Source organism: Urocampus carinirostris, chromosome 16, assembly GCF_059441175.1.
Source record: "Urocampus carinirostris isolate Australia breed hairy pipefish chromosome 16, RoL_Ucar_1.0, whole genome shotgun sequence".
NCBI classification, from domain to species: Eukaryota; Metazoa; Chordata; class Actinopteri; order Syngnathiformes; family Syngnathidae; genus Urocampus; species Urocampus carinirostris.
In genome coordinates, this window is record NC_142364.1 from 17,334,104 (window position 1) to 17,359,097 (window position 24,994).

At 40.6% G+C, this 24,994-nt stretch overlaps 1 protein-coding gene across 1 annotated transcript in view; it reads right to left on the reverse strand.

Moving 5' to 3' along the window:
- The window catches only part of slc27a4 (solute carrier family 27 member 4), a 27,744-nt gene continuing 2,750 nt past the window's right edge, over positions 1 to 24,994 (reverse strand). The window contains exons 2-14 of the mRNA XM_088356099.1: positions 20,657 to 20,824; positions 16,078 to 16,288; positions 15,831 to 16,014; positions 13,651 to 13,809; positions 12,138 to 12,207; positions 11,972 to 12,063; positions 10,673 to 10,782; positions 10,385 to 10,594; positions 7,326 to 7,452; positions 7,105 to 7,242; positions 4,316 to 4,480; positions 4,074 to 4,220; positions 1 to 872 (exon numbers count right to left, since the gene is read on the reverse strand). Of these exons, the coding sequence (XP_088212225.1) occupies positions 715 to 872; positions 4,074 to 4,220; positions 4,316 to 4,480; positions 7,105 to 7,242; positions 7,326 to 7,452; positions 10,385 to 10,594; positions 10,673 to 10,782; positions 11,972 to 12,063; positions 12,138 to 12,207; positions 13,651 to 13,809; positions 15,831 to 16,014; positions 16,078 to 16,288; positions 20,657 to 20,817 (1,932 nt within the window). The 5' untranslated portion in view covers positions 20,818 to 20,824 and the 3' untranslated portion in view covers positions 1 to 714. The remainder of the gene's footprint in view (positions 873 to 4,073; positions 4,221 to 4,315; positions 4,481 to 7,104; positions 7,243 to 7,325; positions 7,453 to 10,384; positions 10,595 to 10,672; positions 10,783 to 11,971; positions 12,064 to 12,137; positions 12,208 to 13,650; positions 13,810 to 15,830; positions 16,015 to 16,077; positions 16,289 to 20,656; positions 20,825 to 24,994) is intronic.

Sequence of the window (24,994 nt, forward strand, 5' to 3'; positions counted from 1 at the left end):
CCAACCCTGCTTAACACGAACTTTCTTCATACAAATAAAGCTTGAAAAAATGTCAAGACCCCCCCAAAAAAACGATGCTTTGATGGCTATGACCAACATAATTGGCGTCAGTTCTCATTAAATGCGTAAACAAAGGAAATATTTGGTGCAACGTAATCGAATGGAAAGTCGGGGAGTTTTGCGAGAATTGCGCTCCGCCATCTTTGAAAACAGGCTGCAGAAAACGAAGCCGCCATAGCTTAGCCATGCTTGGCTCTGCTGGAGAGACAAAAACAATAAAATAGACAGCGTCTGTGGCTCGCACCCCTTCTCAGCATCCTTCAAGTCTGTGTGGCTCGCTGTACTTTTTGGGCGGTCCCGGGCAGCTTCCAGCAAAAACAAGCTTTCATCGTACAGTGTGGTTTCTCCTGATGGTCTGGTTAAAGCTACCAGAGATATCTGGTTTCTGGCTGTTTCTGCGGCTGCCATGTGTGCGGTTGAGTGTGTTAACTGAGGTAGGCCGAGGGGATGCCAGGGAGACATCGATGATGACGTAAGCGCTGCTGCGTGCTTTGGGAGCAATGCGTAAAAAGAAAGGGCCCTGCGGACGTGTGTGGCTATTTCGTTTCCTCCATTTTTTCCGTTATGATCACACCGTATCTCCTTACTTTGTATCCGTTTGTGTCCGAGCGTGTGCTTACGTACACGTGGGAGATGTGGAGAGAAGATCCCGTATCACAATTTATGTTTCCCTGAAATGATGGAGCGATGCAAGTCCTCGTCCAGCCGCACGTAGCGCCCTCTGCTGGAATCCAGGAAGTAAAGTTTGTCCGACACCACTCCTGGGTCAAAGCCGTCTCTTCGGAGCTCCGTCTTCTGGAACTTAAACGTTCCTGAGGTAACAGGGAACATATTTGTTTGGTTTTAAAGAATATACAAAGTAAAACGGCACCTTCAAATACTTTTGTTTGTGAAAAACCAAGAACTTTTTTTGCATCTGAAGGTACATTGTGGAATACAGTAACCCCTCCCACTCCCCATTCCTCCTACCTGATGTGTTCTGCTCTTAACAGCTTTGCTAAAACTAAGATAAAATAAAATAGGTGCGGTGGAAAACAAAGAATAGGGGCTCTTTGAACCAAGTTGGGCATTGTTAACACCGACTTAAAGAGAAAATTATCTACTTTCAACTTAATAGGTACACTTCAAACGACAAACCCACCTCTAAAGGGATAGTATGTTTTTGGTGCCTCTTAGTGGTAATAAAACATATTCATTTTTAAAAAAAAAATTGATTTGAAGACTAGGCAAAAAATCATGAACTATCACATCCATGCTAATTTTTATAAAAAAATTATAGGTCAAGAAATTTGTATTTCTTTTACATAGTGGCATAGGCGGAACTAACCCATTTTGATCACCCCTAAAAAAATTATAGGATTTTTAAAACTCTCTATTCCTAAGTAAGGACAGGTAAGCATAAATATGAAGAAAAAGGCTTGATAAAAAAATAAAGTAAAACAAAACAAAAATGTGAACCACGCAGCCTAGAAATGGTTTTGTCCATTTGATTCCTAGCAATGGAATTTATGTTTGCGGTCCTACTTCTGACAATTTTTGGTCTGTGCCTCAGTTGTCAACACTGGCCTAATCACAATGAATTTGTGTCAGAAGTAGTAGTGGTTGCAATTGGTGAAGAGCAATTGGTGCAATTGAAGACACACTACGAGTGTACAATCTCCAGGGTGTTCCAGTGTTTCCAACTCTGAAGGCAGTTATTCAGGTTTGCTTAACAATTCTAATAAGCAGATGTAGCAGTGAAAGGTCTCTCAGCGCATTATGCCTGGCTTCTTACCTGGCTCTGAAGGACCAAGTGGACCACTAAAAAGTTATTGATAGGTTTTCAACCCTCAAAGTCATGCAACACAGCTTAATGTGTAATGTGTAGGATGGAATTCTAAAGGTTTCAATAGAATGCATCATTGTCTAATAAGTTCCATGCTTATTCTTCTGTATGTGTATGTTTGTGTGTACTTCGTTAGAAATAAATAAGTAAAAAACGAACATGGCATAGTAACAGTTTCTTTGCTAACCACAGATGTCTAATGTGAACAGTGTTGAATGATCCCAAATCCCTGAAATGAAAAAAATAATACTGTATTTTCCGCACTATAAGGCGCACCTAAAAGCCTTTATTTTTTTCAAAAACTGACCATGCGCCTTATAATACAGTGTGCCTTATATATGGATCAATATTAGGTCGCAAGGTCTCGCAACAAAGGCAAGCAGCCGCCGACTAGATTTTTCCTCGTAAGCGATGTGGTCCGCGGTGTATGCTGGGATACATATGCCGGCGTTTCATTTCCCAGCCAATGTGTCAATCATCATTTGAATCGATCACTATTGGCTAAAGTTATTCGGAGGTAAAGGGGGCGGATCCTTTATATCATTTACAGGCTCGCATAGGCTAAAGGGGCAAAACAAAGCCTGCAATTGGCCGAAAAAGATGAATGTGAATAGCAAGTTTGGTTGTCTACGGCATAGAGCAAACATGTTTTACCATTCTGTATTTGTAAATATTTTACTTTCCTGGATTTACTACACTCACGGATATAAGAGGACCATGGTTGCACATTATTATTGAACGCAACTACTTCGGTGAGCTACTCCGGCTATATATTTTCCTAGTATCTTGTTTCAGAGTGATTTTGATGTTTCTGTGATGGGTCTTTTTTTAAATTAAACTCAATTCCAAGTGTTTATCGTCATATGCACAGTAAAGTTGCGAGCGAAAAAGAAAATAGAAACTAAGGTATGGTAGCATTTCTTGAATCCCAAGACTTTAACCTTCCGAATGATATTTGGAATGATGCATTTGAGTGACAATGTACGGACACCGCATCCGCACGTGTCTACGACACGTATTTGCTTCTTTGCAAGCTTTCGGAATGTTAAAGGGGTAATAAGTTTGACTGAACTATCTGACTGTTTTGTCCACGTTCCCATTGTAGCGCCTTATAATCCGGTGCGCCTCATCTATGGAAGATATAGGACCAAAAACTATTTTTTGGGGGTGCGCCCTATAACCCGGTGCGCCCTATAGTGCGGAAAATACGGTGAATATATACATCAGCCACAAACTCTGGGTGCTCAGCTCCCCTGAAAGCTCTCAACCTGAAACAGTGGATAGTGCATAGTGGAATCAATACTTAGAAGTCGCCGCCATGTTTGTCTGGTGTCTTTTGCAGCTACTCTGTGCTCTGTGGTACCCGGTTTTGTTCGCATTAGACAACAGTGCCATCTAGTGGTCAAAGGTTACACACTGGGGCTTTAAAGAAGGAAAACACAGTTTCGCGTTGCGCCCACATGATGGTGACAAAAATATAATGTGAAGTAAAGTGTATCCGGACGAGTTTTTCCTTGCCCCCATGTAGGTTTTAGATCAGGGGATAGTGTAATAATAGTCTGTCGTTTTCAATAATCTGTGGTCGTTGCAGCCCTTTTAGACTCTTTGTGAGTAAGGACTATACAAATAAACATGACTTAAATCAAGAAAAAAAATACATGAACTATCATGAAAACACGCATTTTTCAAAATACTGGTAGGTCAAGACATTTTTACTTTATTTTACATAACATGACTCACCTAGAGAAGGCCGAGTCTCCGTATTTTGTTATTTCCCTTGTGCTTTGAAGCACTCATTTTCAGTGGCATCACACAATACAGTGACATCTAGTGATCAAATATTACACGGTGTCCTTTTAAACACAGCTCTTCAGTGCTTTATAATTTTCTAGAAGCTTTTTTATATTGGGATTTTATAAATAATTATACAATACATTATATATTTTTCATTCATATTGAGTTATATTAATGAATACTACTTAATATTTTGAAAAAAAACATTTAACTTTCTCCCTTTTCTGTTGAAACAAAGTGAACAAAAAGTAGATGGAGCTTAAAATTAATTTATCAGTGTACTCATTCATCACTTGAACTGTTACGGCTACTTTTTACTCCACTTATGCAGAAGATAGCAAAAATAATCTATTTGCTACACTTATTTATAATATAGCACAGAGAGTAATTTTACCAGTCTTGTTGACTTCTGGAAGAAACCGGAGGAAGACCGGCCTGGCGTATGGAGGAAGAGTCTTGTCCAGGTCCTTAGCAAACTTTTCCAGATCAGAGGAGTGATTGGGATCAGCAATGGCGGCCATCCCAGCTTTCCCTTCTGCGCCTTTAAAGACAAGACCGGAATTTATGAATATTGTGAACTCGTGGAGTCAACTTTATTCCCTCACTCTTTTTTAAAAGGAATATGAAAGATTTTACCAGGTACTTCCACCCCGTAGACCACAACATCTTTCATTTCCAGCAGCCTACTGAGGGTCCCTTCCACCTCAGTTGTGGAGACGTTCTCCCCCTTCCAGCGGAACGTGTCTCCTGTCCTGTCCTTGAAGTACATGCTGCCGTACTCATCCATTATCAACACGTCACCTGGTGCCAGAAAATAACATTAACAATAATATACTGTACTGTGCGTATAATGTAAATTAATGATTTTATCCTGAATTGTCTTTAAATCTGTAATATATTTTTTTTAGTTTTCATATCATGATATACATTACCGTTCAGTTTGGTCTCAGTGATGTCCTTATTTTTGATGGAAAAACACTGTTATTTCCCAATTAATATCACATGAAATTCATCAGAAATACACCCCATATATTACTCACGTGGTAAATGACTATTTCAGCTGCAAATATCTGGCTGCACTCCAGTCTTCTAATTGTACATTGTGTTTGCTAATTATGTTACAATGATTGAAACTTTGAGTAATGATGTTAGAATAGCTGCAACGAGTTTAGATGGTTAGATCAGACATAACACTGACCTTCCTTTGAGCTAGTCGTGGAGCATCACATATGTGGGTGTAGTTTTAGAATGACCAGAAAAAGTGAACTTTCGTGTGAAACCTGGCAGTCTATTTTGGTTCTAAGAAATGAAATTGAAGCTCTCCTACAATGGCGACTACTACTCCCTTCAAAGAACAGCACAAAAAGACTCTAACCTGAATAGAAAGAGAAGTGGCATCACGTCAGGTAACTTTAGAGTCCCTTTTTTTAAGAAATAGACACCTTACAGGTCCTCAACTAACAGCTTCGTTAAAAAGTAGCTGCAAAACACCAGTGTCAACAACTACAGTGAAGAGGCCTTCAAGGCCGAGTGGCAAAGAAAAGGCCACATATGAGATTGGCCCAAAAAAGGGATTCATATGGGCAAAAGAAAACAAGACATTAGACAACTCATTTGATAAATAACAGTGTTCCATCCATCCATCCATTATCTGCCACTCTTATCCTCAGTAGGGTTGTGGGGGTGCTGGAGCCCATCCCAGCTGTCTTTGGGCAGGGGATACCCTGAACTGGTTGCCAGCCAGTCGCAGGGCACACAGGGACAGACAATTCGCTCTCTCATTCATACCTAGGGACAATTTGGGCCGGGCAATTAACCTAAAATGTGGGAGGAAAGCGCAGTGCCCGGAGGAACTCCACACAAGCAGGGGGAGAACATGCAAACTCCACACAGGAGGTTCGATCTCATGACCTCAGAACTGTGCCGCACACGGTCTAACCACTGCGCCGCCCTGCTGCCCAATAACAGTGGTATTTGTGGAAAACGCAAAATTGTGTGGGTGACCCCCAAACCATTGAAAATATCGATATAGCATAATAATAATATATATATATATATAAATATATATATATATATATATATATATATATGTATAAATGTTTATACGGTTTCATTTTTTAACTAGTAAAGCTGATATCTGACCTTTTTGAATAGGGCTTCAGCAGTCCTATATTCGGTTATCAATTAGAAAGTTCGAAGGTTTTAAACACAGGAGACCAATGTGACGAAAAAATGAGCAACCAATTAGATTTTATTTTCAAGATAATCAAGATTTTGCTCATAAATCAGCCCTAGAGGTAAGATTTTGGGCCCAAAATCTGGGCCGGGGTTAAAATGCCAATTATTAAGTCGGGCCAGTCCCTTTTTATGTCCTTCATGGAGGATCTACACAGCATATACTTACTTTTACTAAAGTAATTATTCAGATTAAGAAAATGCTTACCAAACTATCAGTTTAACTCAACATCACTAAATCCAAAGGAATTTTCCTCCTCTGGTGTTGGGGTAAAAGACGCGTGGTTTCCTCCTTCCACCACCCTCACGTCAGATGTCATTTTTGCTTCTTGCCAATAGCTTACAAAGCTTAACAAACATTTTTTCTACCTTTTCGACAAATCTTTTACTATTTGCAGCCTGTAATCTGCATAACGCGATTTTCTTTTCGGTGCCATTTTGTTCAGTTTCACTTTCGTTCGGTGCATGTTGCCGATATGCGCACCTTGGCGCCAAACGGTCCATTTAGGCGCAGCACTTGCAGAGCACACTTGATTTGAGGGACTCGGACCCAAGTAAACTCCAAGCTGCGTAGTTCAGCTGAAACGCACAGTTAGGCGCTAAAGTTTGCACGGCCGAAGTAAAGCGTCGTGTTCACTTTGGCGGCAAATTAAAGCTTCTCGTCTATTTCAAGTTTGCTTATTACATCAAATTAATCTGTCGGGTTTGGATTCATATAACCGCGACTCGGGTCAGGTTGGGTTGAATTTTTTAGGCTTGGTCTTACCTCTAATCAGCACAGTTAAGTAACCCTTATTTGTATGCATTTATTGCCCATCGCACCTTTTCAGCAATGTTAGCCGCTAAGTTCATAGGCAAGTTCAGCGATTCTAGCTAAGCTAGTGGTGCTGGTCACTAATACTAATGTGGTGTCTGTGACTAAAGCCACTAATTCTGGTAACCATGGTCATAACACTAACAGCCAATACCTGTCAGTATGCCAGTGTTGCTACTCACTTTACTAGTGCTGTGTCAGCTACACTATCTGCTAATGATAATTGCTAATGTGGCTGGGCTGCCACGTCAGGTAAAACAAACGCCAAATCCAGGTGGTGGCAGACCATCAAAAACTGATCTTTCAGCTTTTTGATACAGCAAATACGTTCATTGAAAAATAACGACTCATCGCCTGTTCCTGAGTTCACACTTACCAGATAGATAAGCGCTGTCTCCCTTCTTAAAAACACTATGAGCAATCTTTTTGCTGGTTGCTGATTGATTGACATAACCATCAAATCTGCGTAGAGGGTCATTCTGAATGATCCTGCCCACCAGCTGGCCGGGCTCTCCTAAACAAATAGACATTTGCAAAATGAATAGTGTTTACTAGTGTGGTAAAATACAACAATACGAAAAATAAAAAGTCTCTTACCAGGTTTACATGGAATACAGACGCCATCAGGCCCACGGATAAGCTCCATGGTCTCTTCGTCTACTCTCACTAGTCGGATAGGGTAGATAAAGGGTAGTATTTGACTGTTGAAGCCGCACGCTCCCACCTGCGGTATATCAAAGAACCAAAGTCATTAAGGGGTGAGTCAATAAAACGTTATAAAGAGTTGGTTTGGGACGGATCAGTGACACTCTTTTGTACCATGTACCGTAAATTCCGGACTATAAGCCGCTACTTTTTCCCCTAACTTTCAACCCTGCGGCTTATTCAGTGATGCGGCCAATATATGTAATTTTTCTAACGGCCGCCAGCGGCGCTCGAGTGTTGTTGCGTCAGTAAATGTGTTCATCTGATATATTTTTCCCACCCTTACCTTTGGAAATATACACTTTTTTCCTTGGATTACTTTCAACGGGACCCGGACTCTGCAGGTCTGCATCAAACCTTAAGTACCGGTATCATTTTCCATTCATTTTGCCGGCAGTGAATTTTGGACTGTGGACTTTAATGAAGGACATTTAGTTTCAATCGCGGGACTTGAAGTCGGGTTTGGGTTAATTTTGTGTTTGTGTTACATGTTTAAATGTGGGCGCATGCGGCTTATATACAGGTGCGGCTTGTGTATGTACAAAATCGGTTTACCTCTTAAAATGTGGTGGGTGCGGCTTATAATGAGGTGCGCTCTATAGTCCGGAATTTACGGTACGTAAACATGGTAGCTTAATGTATTATGTCAAGTTGGAAATACAGTCGTATCTTATATACGAGCTTAATTCGTTCCAGGATTGTGTTTGTAGCTTGAATTGTTTAAGGAGCTGAACGGAAATAATCAAAAACTAATTAGCCCGTGCGGCATGGGGGATGAGTGGTTAGCGCGTCCGCGGCACAGTTCTGAGGTCATCGGATCAAATCCAGCAACCAGCCTTTCTGTGTGGAGTTTGCATGCTCTCCCCATGCTTGCGGGGGTTTCCTCTGGGCACTCCGGTTTCCTCCAACATCCCAAAAACATGCATGTCAGGTGAATTGGCCGGTCCAAATTGTCCCTAGGTCTGAATGAGTGAGTCTCCATGTGCCCTGCAACTGGCTGGCAACCAGTTCAGGGTGTCCCCTGCCCACTGCTCGAAGATGGCTGGGATAGGCTCCAGCACCCCCGCGACCGTACTAAGGATAAGCGGTGCGGATAATTAGATAAATAGCCCGTTTCCGATCTCCAGAAAAAGGATCAAAGTGAACCATAAATAGCTATAAAACACCTCTTCCTGTTTACAAAAAACACGTTCAAATTGTAATTAAACATAAAAATACAGTAACAAAATAAATAAGATGATATTAATAGGAGCACTCATATGGGGGGAAAGAAGGTGCAGACGTTTTTATTCATGACTTTCTTTTGCCCTTTTAGCTGGACTCGCAACACTATCACTTTCTACAGGTCTTTTGGGGAAAAAAACGTATCCAAGGAGATTTGTTTCCCCTTCAAAATGTTACCAAAATGCGTAAGGCACGTGTCAATAAAGAGAGCTGTCTCTCGACCAGTTGCCACTTTTTCTGGATTTTTATTTTTTTTTTTTTCAACTAAAGTGGCAACATCCTCCCACTTGGCCCTGGAAATTATTGCATTGAAGCGCTCAAATTCGTCCGCGACTTTGATCAGTACTAGCTGTTTCTTTATTTTACTCCTTGACTCCGTCACTCACGCAAACACTGCTCTTGTTTTTCTATTACTTCTTGCTTCGTTTTAATTATCATCCTCCTTTTTTCTCAGACACATTACTGTTTTCCTTTCAGGAAGTAATGTTTAAGGTCACTAAAAGACACAAAAAAGGAGATGCTATCAAATGTGATTAAAAAGATGCGGTCAAAACAAACTTGCAGATAACAAACTGCAAATAGTGAAAGATTTGGCGAAAAAGTAGAAAGTTTGTTAAAGGTACAGGCGCACATTAAAGGCTCCGATTTTCTCCATATTATGCAGCGCGCCCTATCCTACAGTGTGCTTTGTGTGTTATGCAAAGTGGACCAGTTTGATGAACTTAGGGTTGGGCGCCTGCCCCCGAGACTGGGAATTTACAGGTTTGAAGCCCCGGCCAAGTCAAGACGCTCAACAATTTTGGGTGAAAAACGATATTTTTGTGAGATCGTTCACATTTCCAAATAAATGCCGCTTGTATAAAATCTCCTGTGACTTTAAAGCTACTCTTGTATGGACTCCATAAGCTTGCCACTTGTGCAGAAGAGGACGCGTGACGTCACACCAATGCATTGTTGGTGGGAGGACTCACAAATGCTAACAGCGTAGCGTGTCTAGCAATTAGAAAGTTATCGTGCTATCGGAGGCACAACAGAGCTGTCCCTCCAAATATTAATTAAATCCGAAACCTCAGTTCCCCACCGTTGAATGCTGTCTGTGTTTTTAACCGCTATGGTGTGTTGATTTCTGCGCTAAGCGGAAAATCATGGAAACAAACAGCCGCGATAAATTCAGACTCCCCTTCGTGTGTATGCCAACTATGCTTCCGACAGAGTGTGTCACATACGTATGTGTTTATGAAGGAATATTAATTGCCGTGATTAAAACAAATTAGTGATCGGAGTCTATAAAATGAGTTTATTGAGACATAAGCAAACATCGCCAACACTGCAGCTGAGAGGCATAGTTCACACGAAGGGGAGTCGGATTTAGGCACAACAGAAGGCAACAGCCCCCTATCATGCAGTGCGCCTTGTGTATGTGTTAAATACAGAAATAGACCAGACTACGGAGACTGCGTCCTTTAACACGATGTTCGTGAAAATATGGTATCTACAAGTTTAACCAAGGGGGCAAAGATCAGGTGCCTGATGGCAGGAGGTGCATGCGCAAACTATACCAAACTTATGGCAGTTAGCGATCTTAAGCGGTGAGGCTTGTAAATTGGATTCATTTGTACAACGACCAAAACTTTTGCTAAACAAACTTGTTTATCGAAATCCTCATCAGTAGAGGTGCTCATATAAAGAGGTACCATTGTTCTAAGTCTATTGTTCTACATACTCACCTTGTTGTCAAAGTTCCCTAAGCTGCAGTTGCACTCAGTTGCGCCGTAGAATTCGGCAATCTGTGGAATGTTGTAGCGCTTCATGAATTCCACCCATATGGACTGGCGCAAGCCATTACCGAGAGCCATGCGAACACGGTGCAGTTTCTCCGTCTCCCTGACAGGTTGGTTGATCAGGTAGCGGCAAATCTCGCCAATATACTGCACAATCTGATGTCCGAGGAAAGGATGCAAATTTAGCTAGCAACAATTAGGGTTAAAAAAAAAACTATTTTTGTGCTTGCTTACGGTGCAATTGTACTTGACGCAGTCGTCCCAGAAACGGGAGGCAGAGAACTTCTTTCTGATGACCACAGTCATGCCGTGGATTATACACTGGCCCACTCCCACAATGTTACCTAAAGCAAAATTAGTATAGGACACGTTAGGGGCTTAGAAGTTACAAAATGTAAAACTAAAAGTTGAATGATGTAGCGGTGTTAACACTGTCTGAAATTCATGAGAAAAAGTTACCGGACACCAGGGCAGACAACTCTGAAAAGTTGTCTGCCCCATTATTCACAACTTGAAACACAATAAGACGACTAATCGCAAAAAACCCCATTGTTGCAAAGTATTAAGGATTGATAATCGGAAGATATAACAGAACAACACTTTAAAATTAAGTTTATTATATATCCAATTATGACATTCATTGCACGTATATGACATCACTGTTTTCCATCTGCCATCCGTATGTACCTGTATTTACTCATCTTCATTCATGCAATGTTTGCGTTGCGTTGTCTGCTACAAGCCACGTGAACTCCTCTTTCCACGATGCTTGAATGTTTACGTTTTGTAGCGCCATAAATTTATTTAGCTTCTTTTGAATATTTCTTCTGGGGCTGAGGTTTTGGCTTGATTACTAACCACTTATCCATTTTTTATAGTGCTCTCTGTCTACTTTGGAAAATGATAATGCAAATGCATGACATTATAACGCTCGGGAAAGTCCGGAAGCAGGAAGTTATTCGATGTGGGCTTCTGATTGGCTGCCGAGTATGCGAATTGCAAAACGAACCAAAATTCCGAAATTTCCAAACCGAACGAAGATTTCGAATTTGGAATAAAGCAAACGTTTCATTTGAAAAAAAAATCTGTTATTTTATTTGTCTTGAAAAAGTTGTCGGCCACCCAGGCAGAGATGTTTGGTAGGTTGTACGCCCGACGAAAAAGATGCACGCCACGGGCGTCCGGGCAGACGTTATTTCAGACACTGGTGTTAAACGCATTCACTGTCGTTGACCGTGTTTAACGTCATTGGCGAAAATTCATTCACTGCGAGTGAGGGCTATAGATGTCCATTGTAGTTAATGGGTTAAAGAAAAGCACTGATTTCCTTTACTGAACTTTGAATTTTACGGAGATTTGTTCTTTTGTTTAATTAAGTTTTGGCATATAAACATGAACAGACAGAGAATGATTGAGATTCAGAGTGAGAAAGAGGGAGAGAGATATCGAGATATATGGATATCAGTTTAAATTTTTCTAAAATACATTAAGTACATACTGCACTAAGTACATACTGCAGTAGGTTTCGTTTACCTGCAGAGTGGTAGAGTGGAAGGCAGTCATACAAGACATCATCTGACGTCATCCTAAAGCCGTAATACACCAGAGCGGCCATGCGGTAATACCTGTAACCAGAAGAATGTGCGAGTGAAGTTAAAATTAACTTGGGTCCCTTCATTTTGCTGTCTTCATTTCCTACCTGCTGTGCACAACAATGGCCGCTTTAGGCATCCCAGTGGTTCCTGACGTGTAGATATAGAAGAGGCGATCTAGTAAACAGAGTAGTGAGATGAAGCTTATTTGTTTTTTTTCATGGACCGGCTTGCATGTTTTGATTATGGGATTCACACTACAGTAGTCGATGCAGCGGTCAACACAAAATAGGCTTACATTTAGACACAAAAACAAGCTAGTTTAAGTCCTTGTAGCGTACGCATAATAACTATAATGCTGTTTCACAATAGTACAAAATTAGATACCGGTAGGTAAAATTGAATAAAATCATTAATAAAAACAATGTCAGGCTTCAAAATCATGGTTTTTTAAATCTAGATACATCTGAAAAAAAAAAATACTGGTGATTATATGTCATTTCTCAAAGTATGCAAAATAAGGGTAAAACTTGAAATTGACCGATCAAAACACTTTTTATTTATTAGTTTTAATCATGGGCGAAAATGATTGTCTTTTCGTGTAAAATTATTTTGTTCCACTGGCACTTTTCAATTTAATGTTATTATTAGTATATATTTACAACTATTTTTTTTTAATTTTGAGAAAATTTAGTTAAACAAAAAAATTACAAAATGATAATGATAATAATAATCTACCTTCTGCTTTATTTAAATCCTTAAACACATTTCATTTTTTCTTAAAAAAAGAAGAAATTTGGGTATAAAGGAAAGAGAATACTGTATTTTCTGGACTATGAGATGTACCTAAAAAACAAAAATTTGCCAAACATTTGAAAGTGCGCCTCATAAACTCTTGCGCCTTGTAGACTGGAATTAAGTAAATAAAATCAGAAATTCATATTCAATATAATGAAATGCTTCTACATACAGTATCTAATACTAAAAAAATCAAGATAATTTAGTTGGAAAATCAGATCTCCTTTATATATCTCATTCCTGTAATATCTAAATATTTTTTGTTTTAGCTTTTTTTCTGAAAATGCAACCCTGTAGTTTTAATTTCAAGTGCCTTGCAGCCAGATGCACCTTATATGAAATAAATATCTCACAGTAGAATATTTTGAGAGTGTAGCTTTATAGGATATGCGCCTTACAGTCCAGAAAATTTTGTAAACATGAACTTCTTTGGATTAGTGTGAGTACAGTAAGTATTATGTTCAATTTATTTGTTTATTCATGCAGATATTACTTGTTTATTTTATGCATTGAATTAAAAAATCCTATATGAATAAATATATTTTTAACCATGGTTCACGGGTTTATGTAGAACAGAACCTGTCTATGCAAAAGTACAAGATTATTTGCATTCCTTTGGTTGAAATAGACCATGAAAGTTTGGTGAGGAGGGGCGAAGCGGTATTATGTAAAATTACTGAATTGTGAAGACACATTTGGAAAAAAGAGAAAACGGCTTGCTAATAGACAATATTTTATGGGAACATGCAACTCGCAAAACCTCTATATCACACTGGTGGGCTGGTACTTCAGACAAAAAGACTGCCCCTAAGCACCTCTTACCTGTGAAGCAGCGAAGCGGTCGACTGGGCATGTGCGAAGGGGCCGCGGCCAGCAGCGGCTCGAGGCACTCGGTAGCCTGAGGAACCCGCTTGGGGTCCCAGTCTCCTGAACAAAACATCTGCACCGTCTTTCCCATGGAAATGTGGACCTCGGATACAGCTGCAGGAAATGAGGCAGTGGTTCTTAACCTTGTTGGAGCTACCGAACGCCCCTATTTCATTGGTGCATTCACTGAACCCTTCTTTGTGTAAGGTAATATATATTTTATTGGTGCAAAAAATGACCCGTGCAGAACAAAATCAAAATAGTGCACGGACTCACAATAAATTACAGAATTGCAATCAGTGTGACTTCTGATGTTGCCTTTGAGAGAATAGTTTAGGTATGAGTGGCTTAACCTTGGCAGGTGCTACTCTCATGCCACTTTCACAGCAAAGTCTCTTCCTGTTCATTGTTTTTATGTCCAGCGTCCTCAAAAAGGATTGCTGGCAAAGATATGTTGTAGCAAACAGTAAGAAACTTTTCCATATGTTGACACCAAAACATTAGGAGCGTTGTTGTGCTCAAGTTGGTTCTGCTGAATTTCAATAATTTTGTCAAGGTATTAATCAATGACTTCTGCTGCCTTATCAATAAACGTGAATGGCCATCTCACACATGCTAGATACAAGGCTAATGCAGGGAACTAATCAGTCCAAAAGAAAATGTATCTAAGTGTGTGGCAATTGCTTGGTTTATTGTAATGGGGAAATAAAAGTCACCATTTATGGACACATCTTCGATCCTAATTACACAGTTGTCAGAAGCGTAAAGTTTATGGTTATATCGAACATATTTGTCCAAACACTTTCACGGCACTGATTCACTGAATCCCGAAGGTTCTATCGAACCCAGGTTTAGTACCGCTGCATTAGAAACAAATCGTAAGGTGCAATGCAAAACTCACTTTGGTATGTATGTACGTATATACCGGAACCAAATCCCCCTAGTGGCAGGTGGCTAGGGTCAAGAACACACTCACATTTTTGACTCTTTCTAGCCCATCACTAATCTCAACCGATGTTATGCAACACCTGTTGTTGGCAGACATTAGATGACCAAACCCCCAATTCCAACCTCTATTGCAGTGCAGGGAGGCATCGGGTACCAATGTTGTAAGTCTTAGTCACTTTGGTGATGACCAAAAATAAATAAACGATTCTTGGAATCACTCTGGGCATTTTGAAATTATTTTAAATACAATAAATAACCAAACCAAAGTGTTTTATTTAAGGAAAGCTATATTACAAAAAACATCTTGTGCAAACAGTCCATACCAAAATACGGTAATCCCTGAAACCAAAGCACAAAATCAATTTACAGGTTCCCTATTACATACACTTCTAATCAGTGCTAACTTTGCAGTCGCTCAGTGACTGTAGCCTTCAACCAGGAGAAGATGTCATCAGGTGATGTCCAACTCTCACTGGGCGTTTCGACCCTAAACCACAAAGCCCTCGAGTTGGCGGGCACTGATGGCCAGTCACTGCCCATCTTCTCCTGGACCTCAGCTATTACGGCAACTGCCTACATGGTAGGTGCTCATAATAAACTCGCATTTGATTTTGTTAATATCATCTACTATTTGAATGTGTTTTATAGCTATTCGGGGTTCACTTGGATGCTTTCCGGAGGATGGCAACTGACCATCCATCCATTATCTGCACCGCTTATCCACAGTAGGGTCGCGGGTGTGCTGGACCCTATCCCAGCTATCTTCAGGCAGTGGGCAGGGGACACCGTGAACTGGTTGCCAGACAGTCGCAGGGCACACAGAAACAGACAACTCACTTGCTCATTCACACCTAAGGACAATTTGGACCGGTCAATTGACCTAATATGCATGTTTTTGGAATGTGGAAAGAAACTGGAGAGCCTGGAAGAAACCCACACAAGCACAGGGAGAACATTCAAACTCCACACAGTAAGGTTGGTAGTTGGATTTGAACCCATGACCTCAGAACTGTCCTGCATACGCCCTAACCGGGAAATAACAGATTAGTTTTAAAAAATTTCATAGGGGACAAGCAATTCAAGCTACGAGCAAGATCCTGGAACGGATTAAGCTCATATGAAGTGGTACCAAAGTACAGAGATGTGTGCCATTCTCCCAGAAAAACTAGAAAGCTTGTGCTCCTTACCGTCGATCAACTCGGATCCAAACACCACAGCTTTGGCGTTTGAAATGGTCACACAGTGCACCAAGGCCTCCAGTCTCAAGTTGAAGTTAATAAGGGCAGCCTCCACTCCGATTTTGGCCATGCCGAGCCAAAGTCCCACGTACTGGGACCTGTTCTCCATGAAGATGGCCACCACATCGCCCTCCTGACGGTGAAAAACGTGAGTAGCAAAATCGAACCCGACCTTAAAACGCCAGATCGGGCTTACTTTAAAGCCGCGCTGGAGTAGAAAGTTGCCCACTCGGTTGGAATATTCGTCCAGCTGTCGGAAGGTCCATGTCTCGCCGGTCCCTTCGAAGATTAGCGCCGGTTTGTCGGCATGGCGGCGCACCGTCTCGGCGAAGATCGCAGGGATGGTGTTGTTTTCGCGGAGGTGGCGTTTGACGTTCATCTTCACCCGTAGAAGTACTGAGGCCGCGCTGAAAATAGTATAAACATCTAATTGGATATTGTTTACCAGTTTCAAAAGTTATGGTGAAGTTATCAGGGTTCATGGACAAATTCAAGCACTTTTTAAGGACTTGCATAGCCAATTTTACAATTTCTCCAGTAGAATTAAAATAAAAAAATCCAGTGTGAATCAGTTCGCAGAGCCACAAATATTACTGCGATTTACATCCGGATCTTTAAATCTTTTATGTGCATTTATCAAGATATATGATATCTAAATCTTGAGTAAATAGTGAATACGTTTGTTTTTGAGACACATATGTCCCCACGTCAAAATAATAAGTAGCTTACATTTTCAGTTCTTCCCATTACAATTTACCACTGGAAAATACTACCTTAATTTTTTTGCACTGTTCATAATAAATGTCCATATATAATACGTACTCCTTGCATTAATACACACTTCACTGTGAGTAAGGTTAGTGTGATCATGAAATGAAATCTAGAGCCTCTTCATGTGTCATCTACATCCCTGGTGGTCAGGATTCAGCACTCTCACTGCCGTGATCCCGGTTAGATTCCCGTTGCATCCAATGCTGGACAAAAGTGGACAGTGATATATTTCAAAAGATCACTTCATCCATTCATTGCTCAAATATGGTAATATAGTACCGTGAAACCTTGTTGTATTTTGCGGTTTAAAAAAGTATTTGTTATACATAAATGTCAAGTCCCTTCTCAAGGTTTCTTCATTTTCCTCATGTTGAGGTTTTTGAGTTTTTCCTTGCCCTCATGTAGGTTTCAGGTCAGGGGATGGTGTAATAATAGTCTGTAGTTTGCAATCATCTGTGGTCTGTGCAGCCCTTTAAGACTCCTTGTGAGGGCTATACAAATAAACATGACTTGACCATATTTCACGTTGATGATATCTGTGTATTATTTGTTATTGCAACATCTGGTCATCCGGGAAGGGGTATTAGCACATGTGTGGTCCCTTCTCAAGGTTTCTTCATTTACCTCATATTGAGGTTTTGAGTTTTTCCTTGCCCTCATGCAAGTTTTAGATCAGGGGATGGTGTCATAATAGTCTGTGGTTTGCAATAGTTTGTGGTCTGTGCAGCCCTTTGAGACTCCTTGTGATTAAGAGCTATACAAATAAACATGAATTGACTTCATAGTGCCCTGTTTAGGTCTAGCATGCACCTGTCAAAAACAAAACTATTTTATCATTCAACCAAAGTTGATGAGGTCATGCAGACCACAACAGTATCACTTACATCTCCATGTTTCAAACTCAAAGGTTACCCGTTACCGATAATAACACTTGTCATAAAAAGGTTACGGAAGGATAGGGTCCGTCTGAGAGGCAAATGTTGCACTCAATATATTGTGCACGGATCAAAGGTACAAATTACTGATGCATCAGCAACATCTATTTAGGTCGCTATCAAGTGAGTTGGTGCCTTTAATTACACTGTGATAAGGGTTTTATGACCACTCAGGGGAACGCTTGTGTGAGCTTGTCGCAAAGTTATTACTGATACACAGAATTATTATTGCAGTCAGACTCAAATTTTAAATATATTTGATGATGTTCCTATTACCCAAATTGATATACAGTATTAATATATTAATATACAGCAGCTGCTTGCAAATACTTAAAATAGACGTTTCCTAATACTGAATTTAATGAGTGTAAGCAGTGTAGGAACTCGGTGGTCAAACAATTGTAGGGTGTTACTGACAATATGAACGGGGGATATTTTTTCGAACTATCAAAGGTTACCGTTTAAGCGGGAAGTTTCTGTTTCGAAAAAGAAAATTAACGGAAGAGTTTTTTCATTTAATGAAAACGTTTTCTCAACACAACGAGAATGTGCCGCGTTCCTGTGATAATTAATACCGAATAATTGATTCTGGTTAGATTGAAGATGTTCTATCTATCGAAGATTCAATCCATGAAGGAAGTATGTAATGTAATAAAGTTTATTTTTGTAACCATAAAGTTTCTAATGAGGAAAACAACATTTGTTGTTAGGATGAAAGCAATCATGGGAGCCAGAGCCTTCAGTCGCGCTGCTCCAAAGCTTTGGAACAATCTACCTCCGGACCTCCAAAACTGCACACCTCTCTCCACTTTTAAGTCCCGTCTAAAAACACACCTGTTCAGGACTGCCTACAACACATAGCTAAATAAAATGCATTATTATTATTATTATTATTATTATTAAAAGTTTTTTTCTAAGATGAGAGTTGCTTGTCAAAATGATAAATGACTTTTTATTCTAAACCTTATATATTCATGTTTTTAACCTAGGTGTGATTCGGGTTTCGTGTCTTATTCATGGCTGGTTCGCATGCAGGGTGTGATGAAGTAATTTCATCTGTGCTGTATGTTGCGCATATAGCATAATAGACAAAGTTCACAACGTCAATGACGTTTCTCGTTCCCCCCAAAAAAATCATTAGAATAAAAACGTAGGATTCAAAAATTTTAAAAATGTTTACTCCTAAAAAAACGTTTTAGTAAACCACTGAGGGATGAGTTCATAAACAAACAAAAACACTTTTTAGCACAAATTCCACATTAGTATATTTTTTACAACCTGCTGTTTTACACTGCACTGCCTTAACACTTGCAATTCCACTCTAACAATTGACTCAGGAAGATCATTATCTTATCTTGTGTACATTACTGCATCATAAACTTTGGAAATGAATAACTCCATTTGAGCATTATGATACGATTCAGGAACTGTATATTAAAATACAAAGCCTACATTTTATAGTATTTATGCAAATATTTGCAACTATTTTAAAACCCACACTCTTTCTTACAACTATTAGCAACTAGTTACAGTAGGTTACTTGAGCTCCATCCATTCATTATCTGCACCGCTTATCCTCAGTAAAGGGTGCTGGAGCCCATCCCAGCTGTCTTTGGGCAGTGGGCAGGGGACACCCTGTACTGGTTGCCAGCCAGTCGCAGGGCACACAGAGACAGACAATTCACTCGCTCATTCACATCTAGGGACATTTTGAACAGGTCAATCGACAGTGTCTGAAATAATGTCTGCCCGGACGCCCAGGGCATGCATCTGGCGTAAAACTTCAATGAAAAAAAAAGTTTTTTTCCCCTTGAATTGGTTGGATTGCTAACAATTTAATTAATCAAACGTTTGCTTTATTCCGATTTCAAAATATTCATTCGGTTTGGAAATTTCGGTTCGTTTGGCAATTTGCATACTCGGCAGCCAATCAGAAGCCTGCATCGAATAACTTGGTGCTTCCGGACTTTCCAGAGCGTTATAAGGTCGTCCATTTGCATATCAGACGCACAGAGAACACTACAAAAATGGAGAAGTGGTTAGGAATTAAGCCAAAACCTCAGCCCCAGAAGAAATATTCAAAAGAAGCTAAAAAAATTTATGGCGCTACAAAACGTAAACATACATTAAAAGCATCGTGGAAAGAGGAGCTCACGTGGCTTGTAGCAGACAACGCAACGCAAACATTGCATGAATGAAGATGAGTAAATACAAGTGGCAAATGGAAAACAGCGATGTCATATACGTGCAATGAATGTTATAATTAGATTTATAATAAACTTAATTTTAAAGTGTTTTTCTGTTATATATTCTGATCATCAATCCTTAATACTTTGCAATAATGGGTTTTTTTTGCGATGAGTAGTCTAATTGTGTTTTAAGTTGGGAAAAATGGGGAAGGCAACTTTACAGCTGCCCTGGTGTCCGGTAACTTTTTCTCATGAGTTTCAGACACTGCATTTAACCTGACATGCATGTTTTTTGAAAACCGGAGTGCCCGGAGGAAACCCAGGCAGACACGGGAAGAACATGCAAACTCCACACGGGGAGGCTGCAGTAGCTGGACTTGAACCCTGAACCTCTGCGCCGTGGGGCTGGGCGCTAACCATTCAGCTGTCGCACTGCACTTTACTTGAGCTCATCTACCAATAAACGATAAAAAATTAACAGTGAGTGAAAGGAGCATTGGTTGGCTCTTCCTTCCAACTTTGATTTTGGATTTTTGTTGCTTCCAAATGTTAATTTTATTGCACTTATTATCACTTTAAGCACTATTCTTTTTCATAGCACTTTTATTATAACTTAGGCCAGTCTATAGGCACTACGGTGTAGACATTTTGGCTATTCATCATTAAAGTATTCTCTCTTTTGTTTACCCTGACATGTCATGTCTAATCTCATTGCATACAATGTTTCACATGGTTAATATCAATGACTACAAAGAAACTCAATTCAACTCAACTGCCAATTTGAAGGAACATTCACAGCCACTATATTTTGAAAGACATTAACAGTAAAAATCCCCATTTCAGAATTCTCTCACACACACTTCAACACACAGAAACTTACTGCAAGTCCCTGCCAATGGTTCTGACGAAAATCCGCAAGGACCGCCATCCCCCGCTGCCCAGGAAGAAGATGAGGATGGCCGGCAGGACTTGGACCCAGGGCCGGCCCGTCAGCAGCCTCAAAACGAACAGCAGCACGGTGCAGCACGCTAAACGCAGCATCCTGCCACTAGAAAAGCATGCCAATGAGTCAAGGTGACAGGAATCTCAAAGCAAACACAGCAGTAGGAGAAAGGTTACTTGAGAGATAAGCTCCGTTTGAGTCAAACACACTTCCACATTCTACACCCAGGAAGGGGAGGTTACATTTTACAATCTAGTTTTTTTTTCCTGGGATAAAACGTTTACCAGATTCTACACACTAAAGGCGCACCCCCAAAAATAGTCCATTGTCATATATAAGGTTCGTACACCTATTTATGCCCAAACACTTTTAAAGGACTTTCAAAGCCAATTTCCCATTTTTTCCAGTACCATTTTTATTGATGGACAAAATTATTCAACAGAACAGGCAATTGTACATGGTTTTGTTGTTTTCCCTATTGCAAAGAAAAAAAGATGATAAAAACTTGTAATATTAAATATTCTCAATTATACAATATACACAATATACATAAAGAAGCAACCCCCCAAACGTACAAGCCTCTGAAATACCAAAACACACACACACAAATCATAATTGTTAGCAAACTAAATACTATCCCATGACTGCTCGTCTCTTGTTTAGCAAGTAAAACTCAAATATTTTAGTTTCCCAGCCTTGGACTGATATGGTTGGAGGGGGCAGGGGGGTGGCCGCCCGACGCAATTTCGAGTTAGCAGTCACCAAACCCTGACATCCCGGTCTGTGGTACATTTTTGCCAGGTGGGAGCATTCCAAAACAGTGGAGCAAAGGTTTTCCAATGTCGAAACCAGAACAGACGGTAGACCCAAACGCGTAACGTTTCACAACGAACTTTATTGCGGAAGCAGAGAAGTCAGGTACTGTAAGCAAACGGCAGCAATCCGGCGATCGCTGGGCAGGAGGAGCAGGAAGCTCACGGAATCGGAGCGTGGTCGGAAGGCGGAAACGAGTTGAGTAGCCGGGACGGCAGATCAGAGCGTGGTCGGTGGGCAAAAACGGGTCGAGTAGATCGCTGCATGGTCAAAAGGAGGAAAAAGTCGGGGAGCCGGAGACGATTGGGAAGCCAGGGGCAGACGAGCAGTATACAGGTAAGGACAGGACAGACGGGAGCCAGAGTCAAATAGTGCTTGTCTTGCATGTGCGGAGGTTCGCTGACAGACTGACAAGGAGTGAATGGAAGCGTTAAATTTAAATAGGAGGGGAACCAATCAGGCAACGAGCAGCAGCTGGCACCAAACGAGTGGGCACAGGTGACAGCAATGGGCAATCATGACACCCAATGATTATAGAATTTACTGTCAGATCCTCTGTGATGAAATTTGATCTATTTTTTTTTAGCAGACTTGTTTTATATTTCTTTAATTAATGCGTGGTCTGTCTTGGCAGACTGCCAAGAAACATGCCAATGGCAACAATTTCAATCATTTACAAGCCCTTCACCTAAATTTCCAGCACTTTTTAAACCTTGAAAACAACATTAAAAGTTATATTTTTAAGGACACTAAAACACAAAGAAACGCAAAAAAGCACAAGGGAATTCTAATGCCCTTCGATATATCATCTGTATTGCTGGTCTATTGGTTAGGTTGCAGAGCTCTCACCACCGCGACCCAGGTTTAATTCCCATTGCATACCATTATATGCGACTTTGGTCAGAAATGTTTTTCAATTTGTTTATTAATGCACAAATATGGTAATGGTTGGTTGGTAGTTGGATCCCTTAATCACTAGAGTCATATGGGCACCATTATCTAGTGGCGCCCATCCCTCTCCAGGCCAACAAATGTTTCCACCCGGTCTCGAACCGGGGACCTTTCGCGTCTGAGGCAAATGTGCTAACCACTGCATAGATATGGTATTGTGTCGAAAAACCTTGTGTAGTAATGCACACAAATGACTGTATGCATTTCCAATGTTGTCCACCACAATTTTGCAGATGTATAAGGCACACTGGGTTATAAAGGCGCCATTGTAAATTTCTGGCCAATTCAAAGTTTTTAGGTGCACCTTATAGTGTAATTGAATTCTCTCATTCATGCCCAGTCAGGTTCAGATTAGCATGACATGACACTTAAAGAGTAAAACCTGAGCCTCCTTGGTGGAGGTCACAGGTTTGTCATGACAGCTGGGAAAGTGTCCAGTGACACCTCGGGAAGAAAAGTACTTATCATGATAAAGGTTAGAGGAAAAATGCAGAATGTTTTTTATTATTTGTTAAAGTGCTTCATCAAATAGGAGTGCTTTATATCTAATGTATGAATAATGTATAGTTTATCATATACATCTTAAAAAATAGCACCGATGCAAAAACAGCACTTGCTTATTTCTTTACATCGAAAATGTTCTTCTCTTTAATAAAATACTGGCGGTAAATATTACATAATAAATTATCTGGCGAGGGCAGCACGGCGGCGCAGTGGTTAGCGCGTGTGCGGCACAGTTCTAAGGTCTTGGGAACCTCCTGTGTGGGTTCAAATCAAGCTACCGGACTTCCTGTGCGGAGTTTGTATGTTCTCCCCGTGCTTGCGTGGGTTTCTTCCAGGCACTTCGGTTTCCTCCCACATTCCAAAGACATGCATTTCAGGTGGATTGGCCGGTCCAAATTGTCCCTAGGTGTGAATGAGCGAGCGAGTTGTCTGTCCCTGTGTGCCCTGCGATTGGCTGGCAACCAGTTGAGGGTGTCCCCTGCCCACTGCCCGATGATTGCTGGGATGGGCTCCAGCACCCCCGCGACCCTACTGAGGATAAACGGTGCAGCTAATGAGATGAGATGAAATCATCTGGCATGGCAGATGGCTTATAAATCATAGAATTATTTGGTTCACCTAATATCATTTTTTTCTTAAAATGATGAAAATGAATCAAAAATAAAATCATAAATATACTATTTAAAAGAAAATGGAAATCAGAAATAAATACCTCCGAAATTATTTGTTTTTTCCCAATCAATGACCAATTGTTTATTAAAGATTTATTTAAACAGTTATCGTTTTCAATATTCTGTCAAAATTAAATGCGTCATTGAAGATATTTTAAATACATTAGGAGGGATGGTGGTGGTACTGTTTTTTATACTCAAGGGGGGAAAAAGTACTAGTTATAGAGGTAATTGTTATTTACACGTGACAAAATACACACCAGGGCAGCACGGCGGCGCAGTGGTTAGCGCGTGTGCAGCACAGTTCTGAGGTCTTGGGAACCTCCTGCGTGGGTTCAAATCCTTACTGTGCGGAGTTTGTATGTTCTCCCCGTGCTTGCGTGGGTTTCCTCCGGGCACTCCGGTTTCCCCCCACATTCCAAAGACAAGCATTTCAGGTGAATTGGCCGGTCCAAACTGTCCCTAGGTGTGAATGAGCGAGCGAGTTGTCTGTCCCTGTGTGCCCTGCGATTGGCTGGCAACCAGTTCAGGGTGTCCCCTGCCCACTGCCCGATGATTGCTGGGATGGGCTCCAGCACCCCCGCGACCCTACTGAGGATAAGCGGTGCAGCTGATGAGCAACATTAGCACTCAGCTGCCATTTAAAACAACTCATTAAGTGAAAAATATTCTTATTTTACTATTAAAAACAAGTTGGTAGTACAGTTAAGAATGAAAATAATTATTTGTTAATGGGGTTTTTAAAAAATTATTCTGTATATTACAGACCACAATGTCAAATGTCCCCAGTAGAGCACTTGCATACGTGAGAGTTAGAAGTTAAGCTAAAAGGAAATGTGTAGGTCATCATATTGCTCTTGTGGGATAGCACAGACACGCTTTCACTGGTGGCCTATGGGGACAAGCAGATGAAGTTCCACCCTGGAGCTGATGCCTTAACACCAGGGGTCGGAAACATATGGCTTGCGAGCCAGATATGGCTCTTTTAATGATAATACATCTGGTTCGGAGATAAAATAAGAGGTATTCTAATATTCTCTCTAAAGTTCTAATACTAGTACAGAGATCTCTCGGTTTTCTGAGTTAATGGGGTCCGTAACCACCCGCTTATAGTGAAAATCCGCGAAGTAGCGTTGCTCCCTCAAAAAAGCCCCAAAGGGTTGAACTTACCTCGAGATTTCACAATTACTGATTAAATGTTTTTATTGTCATTATACTAAATTAAAACTATATTGGAGGACATTTGTCAAAAGCACATGCAGCTTCAGGTATGAGCCCCAACTTACTTCAACAAGCACACCCTGTTTACCCCTGTGTGGTCCAGGCTTTATCACCC